General features: G+C 30.9%; 2 protein-coding genes across 7 annotated transcripts in view; both read right to left on the bottom strand.

The window, feature by feature from the left end:
- Positions 1-3,641, bottom strand: part of LOC106461072 (lamin-B receptor-like) — a 14,028-nt gene extending 10,387 nt beyond the window's left edge. The window contains exon 1 of the mRNA XM_022387904.1: positions 1,501-3,641. Within this exon, the coding sequence (XP_022243612.1) occupies positions 1,501-1,589 (89 nt within the window). The 5' untranslated portion in view covers positions 1,590-3,641. The remainder of the gene's footprint in view (positions 1-1,500) is intronic.
- A 137-nt stretch (positions 3,642-3,778) lies between these two features.
- LOC106461071 (ribonuclease Oy-like) overlaps positions 3,779-12,965 on the bottom strand; it is a 24,666-nt gene continuing 15,479 nt past the window's right edge. For 5 of the 6 annotated variants that reach the window (XM_022387914.1, XM_013920859.2, XM_022387916.1 and 2 more), the window contains exons 8-9: positions 9,758-9,829; positions 3,779-8,417 (exon numbers count right to left, since the gene is read on the bottom strand). In XM_022387914.1, the coding sequence (XP_022243622.1) occupies positions 8,223-8,417; positions 9,758-9,829 (267 nt within the window). In that variant the 3' untranslated portion in view covers positions 3,779-8,222. Of the gene's footprint in view, positions 8,418-9,757; positions 9,830-12,175; positions 12,855-12,965 lie in introns of those variants that run through there. The other variant, XM_022387917.1, reaches the window with a different exon arrangement.

The raw sequence follows: 12,965 nt of genomic DNA, 5'->3' as shown, positions 1-12,965 counted from the left end.
GTCCAAGTGTGAATAATTCTTGAGCTGGTTTCAGGAACAAAAGGTACACTGCAGTGTAATGTTCTGTTGTTGGGTTTGTTAATATCAATTTTGTTCGTGAGTTGAGTTTTGTTGTGGTGAATGTTGGAGAGTTTTTCAACCATAGCTGGTGGAAATTTGTTGGTGTGAATGAAGGAATGCTTTATGTGGTTGATTTCTTCATCTATGTAGTCCGTTGAACAGAATATTGTGGCTGTGTTTATAAGGTTTTTCAGTGTATTGATTTTTTGTGAGGTGTCATGAGTGGAATTCCAGGGGATGAAGAGGCCAGTGTGTGTGTTCTTGCTGTGAATTTTAGTTTTAAACTGTGTATCCGATCTAATAATTTTGAGGTTAAGAAAAGATAACTGTTTATTGTTTTCATGTTCTATGGTAAATTTGATGTTGGGATGAATGGAATTTATGTGTTTAAAAAAAGTGTCAGTGTAAATTACTTGTACCTGATGATGACAAAACCTTGTACATTTGCTGTTATGTTAAACTTATATTAAAGTTTTTCTTACCCATTCAAGCTGTCTCCAACCATTATTATTCTCATCAGTAACTTTATACATATTCAATAATTAAATGGGTACCTCCTAAACGGAAATACATGTAGCTTACCTTTTCATTTTATTTTTTTTAAACAAACCAGTGATCTAAATTTTTCTGAGTCAGATATTTTCACACACCAATAAGTATATTTTCTTACTGTAATTAAAAGTTTAATTATACATTGAGAGAGAGAGAGAGCAACTTCTGCAAAACTGTTAAATAAATACATGTATGTATTTTTACACATAGGTTGAGTGTGTTATATTAAAACGAGTTTGGAGCCTCACCATGTTATAGTCCATGTTGCCACATCTGGTCATGCTCTGTCTGATGGCCTTGCACATTAACAAAAGTTCTGTAGCATATTTTTCACTCCAAAAATTGGCCATGTCTCAATCACATAATTTTTCTCTCCTTGCCTTCTGTAATCCACATAGTAACCAAGGATGATATTCCAATCTCACAAAAATCCATAGACTACATTTGGTGACTTGACAGGTACGTCTTCGTATGGAATAACATAAACACCCATTTCATTCTCCTACCATTTGAGGTATGCAAAGGTTAAATGAATATATTGTGGAAGCAACTTGTGGCACTTTTCTAGATGGTTTCCTTGTTTTATTTTACTCCAAGCTACTTGAGGGTCATCTGCATTAGTTTTCCCCAATTTTCAAATGATAAACCAGAGGGAAAAAGCAGCTAATCAACACCACTCACCTCTATCTGTTGAGATACTCTTTAACAATGAATAATAGGCCTAACCATGATGGCTAAAAGGGCATGTTTGATGCAGGATTCAATCCCACAGATTACAAGTTGAGTGCCATAACCGCCAAGCCTCTTCCACATGGAGGCCCTTCTTGATCAGTGTGTAGTTGTTTATGAATGGCTTTTACGTCTAACCTTTGTGTTGTGGATTCTCACCTGTTACAAGATACTGATACTGCTTTACTCTGCTGGGATACGACTTCTTGCAGGTCTCTTTCCAGATAGATCCGGTGTCCCAAGTTCATCAATATTCCTTTGTTTCCCAATACTATTAAATACAAGTAACAAGGGATATTCCCATCTTAGATATTCTAAATCTTCAAACTGAACACATTTTTATGACTTGAGTGTATGAATATTGTGAATTGGAAAGGGTTGTTATATATCCTTTCTAAAAGTGATCAGTTTTTGTGGGTATCACATTACCTATGAAATGCCAAAGTTAAAACATAGTTCTGATACATTCCTTTCCACTGTGACTTTATATCAGTTATGATTATCACATTACTTGCTTATTTTCATATTCAAAATTGTTTTAATATAATGTATTCAACCTCTATACAAGTTATTCTACTTTTTAGGGTTAGTAATATTTGTTCTTAAAATGACCAATTATTCTAGTAAATACTGAAAGAGTTGAAAATTGACTTTCCATAGAAAGTTTGTGAGTTTCAATTGTTATTAGACTGTATAACACAAGTTATTTAAATACAGTTTCTCTATTTTCTTAAATGTCATAGTATTTATAAACAAAATAGTTGTAATAAAAAACTGATTTATTTAGAAATGTGTAATATTCTTTTTCGCTTATAAGATGTACAAAACATTTAAAAAAACAGTTTCCAAATTACTTTACTGAAGTGATACATTTGGCACAACAAGCACATTCCAATGTTTTTAAACATGTATAATGCTGCATTAAATGCCTTGTTTTGATACAAGTTGTTTGTGTTTTGGTGTATATGAATATATATGTTCAATATTTCATGCACAATCACAACAATGAACCACAAATCAGGACAACAATATGTATTTTTTGTGTTTAATCAAACAACAAAAGTTTACACTTAATTATTTCTAAAAAAGTTCATTAAACAGCTAAAGTGGCTGTACATAAAGATATATACCAGTCTCAAAGTGAAAGGCAACTGTTAAGTAAATTTATCATCAAAAAAGAAATCATAAAGTTTTATTAGACCACAAGGAAAAAAATATCAAGACAGCCTCAATAACAGATGAAAAGAAATTCATTTCATGCAGTATAGAACATGTAGTAAGAATAAAACAAATCAATATATATATGAAAACACTTTCAAATTCACCTTTGATGCCATATTCACAGTACAATGTTGTTTTGCCTCATTATGTTTTCAAAGGTTTCATAAATTTGAATACTATATTGAAATTCAACTTCAGGCTCAACATGTGTTGCTTAGATATTTTTATATGGTACAAACTATCATAAGATGTTTTTATGTTAAAACTAGTTCAAACACTCAAAACTGTAGAATTGGCATTATGGTAAATTTATCATGAAATTCTGGAATTTTTAATCTTTTCAGTAATAGACTCCTTAATTTTTTTTTGAGAAATAATACTGTCAAAAAGTCCAAACACATATATTATTTTATAGTTAAGGTAGCCACCATGCTAAACTGATTTTCCATAATCGTGTTATTTGCATATGCAAAAAGGTTTTATGTCAAAAAATTCCATTTTTGCTATGTATTTCAATGAGGTACTACTTTAGTACTAACTCTAATACTGATTTTTGGTTCCTGATCTTGCCAATCTTCCTTTGTGTAAAACAAGCAAAAAATTTAAGGCCTGGTGGTTAAGGAGCCTGACTCACAACCTGAGGGTTACGGATGCGAATTCTTATCACAGAACATGCTAATTCTTTCAGCCATGGGGACATTATAATCTGACAGTCAGTTGTTGGCAAAAGAATAGATCCAGAGTTGGCAGTGGGTGGTGTTGACTAATTGCCTTCTCTCTGGTTGGGACAGCAAGTGCAGATAGCCCTTGTGTAGCTTTGCACAAAATTCAAAACAAATCAAACCATATAAAAAAAGATTAAGAGTTTGGGAAAAACTAAGCAACATGTATAACACATTAGTATTTTGCATTCTAACAACAAACATCTATTTTGTAAAGGTGTATAGTACATCTTATTTATTATTCAAAAAATATTATGTAGAGCAATATATTTTTTATCCAATATGTTGTGTCAAGACAAGAAAAAGAGCCTTGTACACAGATTATAATCACAGTTTTATCAGGAAATAGCAAAACGACAAATTAGGATATACTAGTTCAGTAGGTCCCAACCATTTTTCACTTCACAAACTGGAAAAAGCTCATGGATCACAAAGACTATAGGGATATAGTCCTATAATACAGTAAATGGCCTATAATGTACATGAGGTACTACTTTAATACTAATTCTATTTCTGACTTTTCACTCCACAGATTGGGAAAATCTTTGTTATAAGCTCATGGATCACAAAGACTATAGGGATATAGTCCTATAATACAGTAAATGGCCTATAATGTACATGAGGTACTACTTTAATACTAATTCTATTTCTGACTTTTCACTCCACAGATTGGGAAAATCTTTGTTATAAGCTCATGGATCACAAAGACTATAGGGATATAGTCCTATAATACAGTAAATGGCCTATAATGTACATGAGGTACTACTTTAATACTAATTCTATTTCTGACTTTTCACTCCACAGATTGGGAAAATCTTTGTAATAAGCTTATGGATCACAGAGTATAGGAATACAGTTGTTAAGGCCTATAATACAGTAAATGACCTATAAGGTATGCAAAATATAGATATTTATACACAGCTAGTAAAGGGGTGTTGAGCTAGAAGTTATCAAAAATTGTGTTCCCTAAGTTAGACTCTCTTATTTTACAACGAACTAAGAAGAAAAAACACTTTTAACCTATTCCTAGCATGTACATGTCTAAAACACAAATTTCACAAAAATTGTTGTTTTTTACTGGATGTTTATGCAGACCAGCAGTTGTAAATCACAGTACTAGTCCACAAGTATGGATAATTAACTCAGGTGGAGAAAAAAAATCAAACAAACCACTGTCATGTAACTTCACTGCTGTTATGCAGTTAAAGAAACACTAATATAATTTAAACTTTGGAGAGCCATATATGAATTACAAAGTATAGTGTTTTTAACTTCAGGGTTGATAATTGATAAATTAAATAATATAATAAATACATGGAAAAAAAAATTAAGAGCAGACCCTAAGAGGAATTCCCCTTCAATATCAACAAAAATGTTTACTATACACACTGTATTTGTTAAGATTAGTTCCACTCATCAAAACACTTACAAGCAACATGATGTACGTACCATGCTGCAAAAATGGAAAGAACTTGGCTCACTTATATGGATGCTAGTACACATATCATAGCACTGGGTTGTAGATGTATTTTTTTTCCCCCACTTAATACTTCACACCCCTTTCATGGAACTTTATCTGCATTTAAATCTTTCAAAAACTTACAACTTTTATAAATTGATGAGATTTTTTTTTTTTCAATTTCATCACTGTGGTCACAATCAAGTATCCAGGCAATAATGATTTAAGATATTTAAAAATAAAGTTAATGTCTTGTTACAATTCTTTTAAGCATGTAACTTGAAACTAAAAGAATGAAAATACTGCTTTATCTAAAATTCATTGTCACTATGGATACGGGTAGGTATAGATGCACAGTCATAACCTTTTTACAAAGTTACATACAAAATTTATTAACTCCTTTACTACTGCCTCTTTGGATTACAACAATCACTTGACCACAAGTGAAAATCAGTTTCCATATTATAACTATTAACAACTTTTATCATGTTTTCAAGCTTTTAGTAAATATTACGAGACATTTTTAAACAAAAAAATCATAATTCTTAACTAAGTATTTCTACTAAAAATATGTCCATGAATATACAGAGTCAGAGCATTGATTGCTCTGAGTGCAAAGTGATTTTAATGTTAAGATTAAAAATACTTTTCTTCATCCAAACATTTTCAAATTTCATTTATGCAATCTCTAAAACTCCCTAAACAAATATTAAATGTTTCTTTCCAGAACAACTTGATTATTTTATCTACCTTAATTCTATACAGGGTCAGTCAATTTGACCAACCTTGTAACCGTAAAGAAACTTTTAATGGTAGAAAAATGTGAAGTAAAGTCAGTACTGTTCTATCCTTTTTAGTGTTGACCACAAAGTTCTCGTGAGAGATTCTACTTTTAATCTTTTCACATCTATTTCCTATGTTTATTTTACTGTTAACAGCTGAAGTAGAGACCTGCTGAACATAAAGCAATGAATCACTATTCCTGCCATTACTGTTTATGCTCGTGAAGTGCAATTACCAGAACTTTCCCCTGGTGTTTATCGTAATCCTGGCTCTGAGAATACAGTGGAAGAGGATTTATCAACTTGTTTACAGTACAGTGGTTGTAATGAAAATTGTCTAAGGTAATAAAAAAGTGGGAAAATGTTTATGATATGGCTCTGTACAAAGTCCAGGCTGATCCAATAAACTTGGTAGGTATTTGGATGTTAGAATTTAGCAATATAGGTGTACAAAGTGTGTAAGTGCTTATGAACATGTATATATATCATTACTATTTATTCATAAATGCTTAATTGTTAGTTACTTTTCTTAAAACATAGAACAATGAATAAAAAATTTATTGAAAAACAATAATTTCTAATACTTATAATGTTATGAAATTGATTTGTACTTGTGCATCATACTTGCTAAGCCTCATATTCCTTTAAATGGAGGGGAGAAAGACAAATGAATTTTTGTAGATGCATTTTAGAAATAAAAAATTACCAAATTACTATACTAGTACACGGTAATTTATCTGACTTTCTAATTAAGCTATGAGTGGATTAAAAAAAATCTTCATTTCTGTTCAGAGCAACAACTTAGTCAACATATTTTACCATTTCCAGTTAAAATACAAGTTTCCCTCCAAGTCAATTACAAATGACTGTCAGGTTTTGAAGTGTGGAATGTGCTGTTTCTATTGGTTATAAACATGCGTTTAAAAGAAGTAAGCGTGAGTAGTCAAGAAATTTCAAAAGAATATAGTAGTAGGTAGTGCTACACTCATAGGTTTACAAAATATATTGATATTTCAGCAAATTAAAAAGGTGGGAGGTTGTTATTTCATATTCTTTCTTGTAAATGTCTGAAATTTGAGTTTCTACCTCATTAACCACTACAGATGTTGTATGGTAGGAGTAACAGAATATAAACTGAACAATAAGATATGCCATATGACAAACAAAAAGTATATCTACCTTTTTTTTTTTAATCAAGAAATTAAAACACGTATAATATTTAAATTTGAATTATAAACTACAACTGTGATGCTAATTTTACTGACACATAATGATAACAAAGTGCTCAATCAAATTTGGAAAACAACTCTCAAAACCATCATGACATGCTCCCTTTGACCTGTCTTTAGTTAGAGGTTTAAACTACTTTGTTATGGGTGTACTTAAATAAACTTGGCATCAAAATGTAGTTAATAAATCAAATTTTAATATTATATATATATGTTTTAATTTCTTAATTTTAAATACTTTAGAAAATTCTCAATCTTAATTTTTCTATATCACAACACTTGTTTGGTCCAAGATAACCTTTCTACCCCTATCTAAAATCTGAGTTTTAATGCAAATTACACACTCATATCATGGATACTGCTAAGACATAATCTAACTTTATAGCCTTCAGTCATTGTTTTATTCAAATATAGACCAGGAAGTCCAACCCACATTCCATGCTCTCCTATCACATACTGCCTTTCAAAAAATGTTAATAATTCTCTCTCACATTTGCAATTATATTATTTATAACCAACAAAAAAAAACGATTTTAATTTCCTGATTAATGACAGTTTTTGAATTATTCTAAGTCCTAAACTGCTTGTTTTTAACATGTATTTTTACTTATCATTATAAAAGTAAGTAAAATGTAAAAATTAGAAGTGTATTAGGTTAGATAAGAAAACATAAAGGAAAAAAAATTACATGAATAACTTTTTCTCAGTGACATATTCACACAAGCTACACATGCATTACATAGTTTAATACTTTGTTACGCTTGTTTAGCAGTTAGAAACATTCAAAGAGCAATGAAATTAAATAAAAACAAATGTAAACTGTTACAAGCTTGAAATTTTTAGAATAATTAATTTTCTGTTATAATCTACAGTAATTATAGAAGGGAAAAAAGGTAAATTTAAATTTACTTAATATTTTCTTCTGGTGGTTACAAGGTTGGTAAAATGGAGTGACGTCACATGGTGTAATTGTAAAGAAAACAACAGACAAAATATAAACTTTACTGAAAAAAACCTTTGGATATTCATTTAAGAGATTTTAGAGGTTATGTGAATGAATCTTAAAAACTGTTAGATGAAAAACAAATGTTTTTTATCTTAACAGAAAAATCACCTTGCACTCAGTCTAGTCTGAGTCAAACTATACTCTATAAATTCATAGACAAATCTATTTATTGTAAAAATATTTAAGAAATCTGCTTACTAAAAGCTTAGCAAATTAACTGAAGATACATCAACTACATTAAAAGTTATAGTATGTATAGTTTCATGATTAAAAGGTCATTCAAAATGAACAAGCCCATGTGCAGAGAGTTAATGTTTATATCAGCATTTATATACTATTTTAACTCCACACCACCAAGTTCTTTCCATATATATATATATATTTATTGTTTATTTCTATTATTGTTGATTTTTTAAGAATCTTGAAATTATTTAGGTATTCTTTGGCAGCTTATCCTATTCTTCAATACTCCCCATATTTGTGTAGCATTACTTGAACATATGTCAGAGGTTGAGAAAACTTTTTCTCATCCGGTTTTACAGGTAGATACAAAACAGAATCAGCTTTACATTCCTTTAATGATGCTGGACAATCAATCAGTGTGAAGTTCATATCCATACAAATTCGGACTGACGACAGGAGAGGATGGTCAAAGTCCTATGGAAGAAAGTTTCAAACTGACAAGGTATCTATACTTACACTACCATACTAGATAAGATGATAGCTTATGCTGCATAACCCACACTTTATTATTTATTTGTAACTGTTTGTACGTAATTGGAAGTCACTTGTGTTATCAAGAAACACTAGATAAATTCATGTTACAGCTATAGAGTGGTGGACCACTTGAAATTATTGAAAATCCAAACAGGAGTGCCGAGGTCCAAAAGTAATGATAGTAGGAAAATTGGGGGTTCAAAGGGTTATTTAATCAATATAACATTATATCTTGTAGAGCTAATGTTTCAAGGAAATATTTTATTTTTCTGTATTAAATAAGCCTTCCGATTTATGTCGTTTAAAGCTAGCTCTACAAGTTTTATATTGTATCAAACTTATTGTGGATACAATTGCATCCCATTGTGTCTACCACTGCAGCTATATAATACAATGTACAAAACTACACCAGAAATTATCTAATACAAATTTAGAAAACATTATTTTGGAATAAAATTCCATTTGAATTTGAGATTGATCACAAATTCATGTGTCTAGCTGGAGTAACTATTTTCACAGAATCTCAATAGATCTAGCTTTGTGAGAAAAAAATAGAGTCAATATTGCTATACAGTTTTCAGAAACTGTTTATACCCTAGAAATTTTTCAACAGTTCTAAGAAATAACTAACTAAGCATCAATAAAAAACAAAAACAGATGACAAATTTACAAAAAAATGTTCCTCTGTTACAGTTTTGGACAAGACAGTGCATTAATGCTCTGAATCAATGTTACACTTACCAAAATGTATGCTTATTAAGTTTGAGGAAAACGAAATAAATATAGAAAGTAATGGCATCACCCTTATAAATTATTAGTTGAAAATAGTTAGAATTTTTTTGTATTAAAGGAATACATTTGTCAAAAAAAAAAAAGGCTAATCAATTTTATACTATGGATGTGATATTTTAAAAATGATCGAGAAGCAACAAATTTAGTGACATATACTTAGTAGAAGCATCTGTACAATAACTGTTTGGTAACTCCCAGCTTAAAAACCATGATCATGTTAACTCTAAAGTTCTATGTTGGTATCACCAAATTTGACATTGCATCATAAATTGAAGTTTTATATTAATGGTGTAAATTATGTTTGGTACTACTTTTTTTATGTCTGTGGATGTGCTTTATTTTTGTAAACAATTAAAGGTAGGAAATGTTGCCAAACAATTATGTTATCTTTTTTTGTTCACAAATTAATTTTACCTGTTGATTTTCCACTTTTTTGTGGTGACATTAATACCTTTTACATTCAAAGTATTTATTTTAAACCAACTCACCTTTGCATTTTTACACTTAACAAGAACGTGCACCTTAAAATGACTGTTTAGAGCATTTTTTATATTGTCCAACTGCAAAAGAAAAATAATAATGTCAACTTCATACAAACATGATTTCTAGCCAAGACCCTTGAATAAGTGCTACTCTAATCCATCAAACCAAATGCTCATATTTGTTTTTTTCTAACATTCTTCATATGATTAAGCTGCTAAGCAACCACTTTTTTAAATTCTGGATTGATTTTTCCTTATGGCACAGTTATTACAAAGACACTGATTCTTTTAGTTCCAAAAATACAACATAAGTACTTACAAATATAACACAAATAATCTTGAAAGCATCTTGAAGTTATGAGTAGCAACAGACAGAAGCTGATCAAAGTCTCACCCTCAACATGTGAAACTCAACTTCAATAAAATAGCTTTGTATTATGGCTCCCGAGCTGTGGAATTTGAAATATGTTAATCAGAAAACATTACCAACAGTGACTAATGGACTAAACAAAGGGGTTTTGTATTATGACTCCTGAGGTGTGGGATTTGAAACATGCTAATCAGAAAACATTACTAACAGTGACTAATGGACTAAACAAAGGGGTTTTGTATTATGACTCCTGAGGTGTGGGATTTGAAATATGCTAATCAGAAAACATTACCAACAGTGACTAATAGACTAAACAAAGGGGTTTTGTATTATGACTCCTGAGGTGTGGGATTTGAAATATGTTAATCAGAAAACATCACCAACAGTGACTAATGAACTAAACAAAGGGGTTTTGTATTATGACTCCTGAGGTGTGGGATTTGAAATATGTTAATCAGAAAACATCACCAACAGTGACTAATGGACTAAACAAAGGGGTTTTGTATTATGACTCCTGAGGTGTGGGATTTGAAACATGCTAATCAGAAAACATCACCAACAGTGACTAATGGACTAAACAAAGGGGTTTTGTATTATGACTCCTGAGGTGTGGAATTTGAAACATGCTAATCAGAAAACATTACTAACAGTGACTAATGGACTAAACAAAGGGGTTTTGTATTATGACTCCTGAGGTGTGGGATTTGAAATATGTTAATCAGAAAACATCACCAACAGTGACTAATGGACCTAATAAAGGAATTTGTTAATATAGAGTATTATCAATACTAATTTATAAACATACATAACCATATACAAAATAGACATTTTTTTATATTATTATGTTTAGTTATATTTTACTTTAATTTTTGATTTGTAGTTATCATAGACTTTTTATATCAATTTGCAATCCGAAACTTGACGCGGAGGTACAGGATCTAAACTGGACAAGCAAGACCTGGTTGTTCTAGGTTTAAAAATGCTCAACTGGATTGAGAATAACGAGTTTTCATCCAATGGTTGCAATCAATGTTATTTTAATCAGAAAGAGTTATAACTTAGTATTATTTTGAGCTAGGTCATATCCAGTTATAAATTTCCATTTTTCTGGTTAACTCTCTCAACACGGGCTTAGTCGATTTGATCAACCATGTGACCTCTTTTTACTCATTTAAAGTCTTTGATACTACTAACTTTTAATATAGTATGAATATATACACAAAATTTGGCAATATTTCTTACTAGTAAACATTGTAAATCTTTCACATACAAAAAAAGTCATATTTTTAGTGAAGTATTCTAAATAGACTAAAAAAAAAAAGAGATGTCCATGAATATATCGAGTATTTGTTTTGAATAGTCCATGTGCAAAGTGATTTTCATGTTAAGATTAAAAACACTTTTCTTCATCTCAAAACTCTCAAATTTCATTCATGTAATCTCTAAAACCTCCTAAATACATTTCAAACATTTGTTTTCAGTAAAACTTTATATTTCATCTGTTATTTTTTCTACCCTAACTCTATATGGTGTTGGTCAATTTGACCGACCTTGAAATAAATCAAAATTACTCCTTTTTTCTTTCTAGAATGACTTCAAATTGTAACATGAAACTACGTTCATTTATCCTACATAGCTTTAAACATGTAACAGTATACATCTATTTATAATTAAATGTTATTGTTTTATTGCCCTGTGAACCATGTCTAACTGCTGTGGAGCTCACATTACATTACCTACGAGTAGCTCATGTGTGTGCCTCACGAAACATTTTTTATTATCCTCTATTTTACCTAATCTAACCTCAACTAACCTAAAGAGATCCAAATTTTTACATTTTAGTTACTTTTATAATAATAAAGAAAGAATAAACATGAAAAACAACAAATAAGGTATTTACCCAAGTATTTCTTTTTTTTTGCTGTCGACTGTTGATGAAACTTAACTCTACTTTTTTTATACTAATGATAGTAATGCACTAAATAATTTTTATTTAATTAAATACTGCACCAAAGAACATAGAATAATAACATGGAACAAGCAGACAATTTCCTCTAACTATCACAATTTTTCTGGCTTTCCAACTGTGTGACAAGAGCTGTTACAAATTCATCCAAGCTATTCGTTATCTTTCCCATAGGAACGAAGCTTTTACTAATTGTGAAATTGACAATTCTCTTTTCAGAAAACAACATAATATGTCACTTGATAGATGAAAACCTTCACTTCAATATTTGTTATAGATAATTTACAGGGTGTCCCTAAAGTCTGGACACATAGGAAATCCCATTAACTATATTTTTTTTACCTCCATAGATTAAATATGAAGCTTTGTTTTATGTGAATGGTGAGGTTAACAGGCAAAATGTTCGATACTGGTCTCAAAGCAATCCACATTGGGTGGACCATTCCAAACAGCAAGGAGCTCAAACAATTATGGTGTGGTGTGGTTTGTGGAAAGCTCATGTGTTGGGGCCATTTTTCTTCGATGAACATGTAACTGGTGAAACTTATCTCGCCATGTTGAGAGACCAGTTAATGCTCAAACTTGAAAGGCTAGGTGAAGGACTTCCTGAGTGGTTCCAATAGGATGGCGCCCCTGCTCATTTTGTCACGATGGTAAGAGATTGGCTGAATGACAATTTCCCTAACTGGATTGGAAGACGTGGTCATGTGGAGTGGTCTCCTCGTTCACCAGACCTTAGCCCCCTTGACTCCTTTTTCTGGGGTATGCTAAAGGAGAAGGTGTACTCAATGAAAATCACAGATGCAACACACTTGATTGAACGCATAAAGAGTGAATGTGCTAAAATCGACGGCAATGTGGAGTTATTGCATCGAGTT

Source organism: Limulus polyphemus, unplaced genomic scaffold (genome assembly GCF_000517525.1).
Source record: "Limulus polyphemus unplaced genomic scaffold, Limulus_polyphemus-2.1.2 Scaffold892, whole genome shotgun sequence".
Lineage (NCBI taxonomy): Eukaryota > Metazoa > Arthropoda > Merostomata > Xiphosura > Limulidae > Limulus > Limulus polyphemus.
The sequence above is the reverse complement of the archived record's forward strand: the minus strand, read 5'-3'. Positions and strand labels throughout refer to the sequence as shown.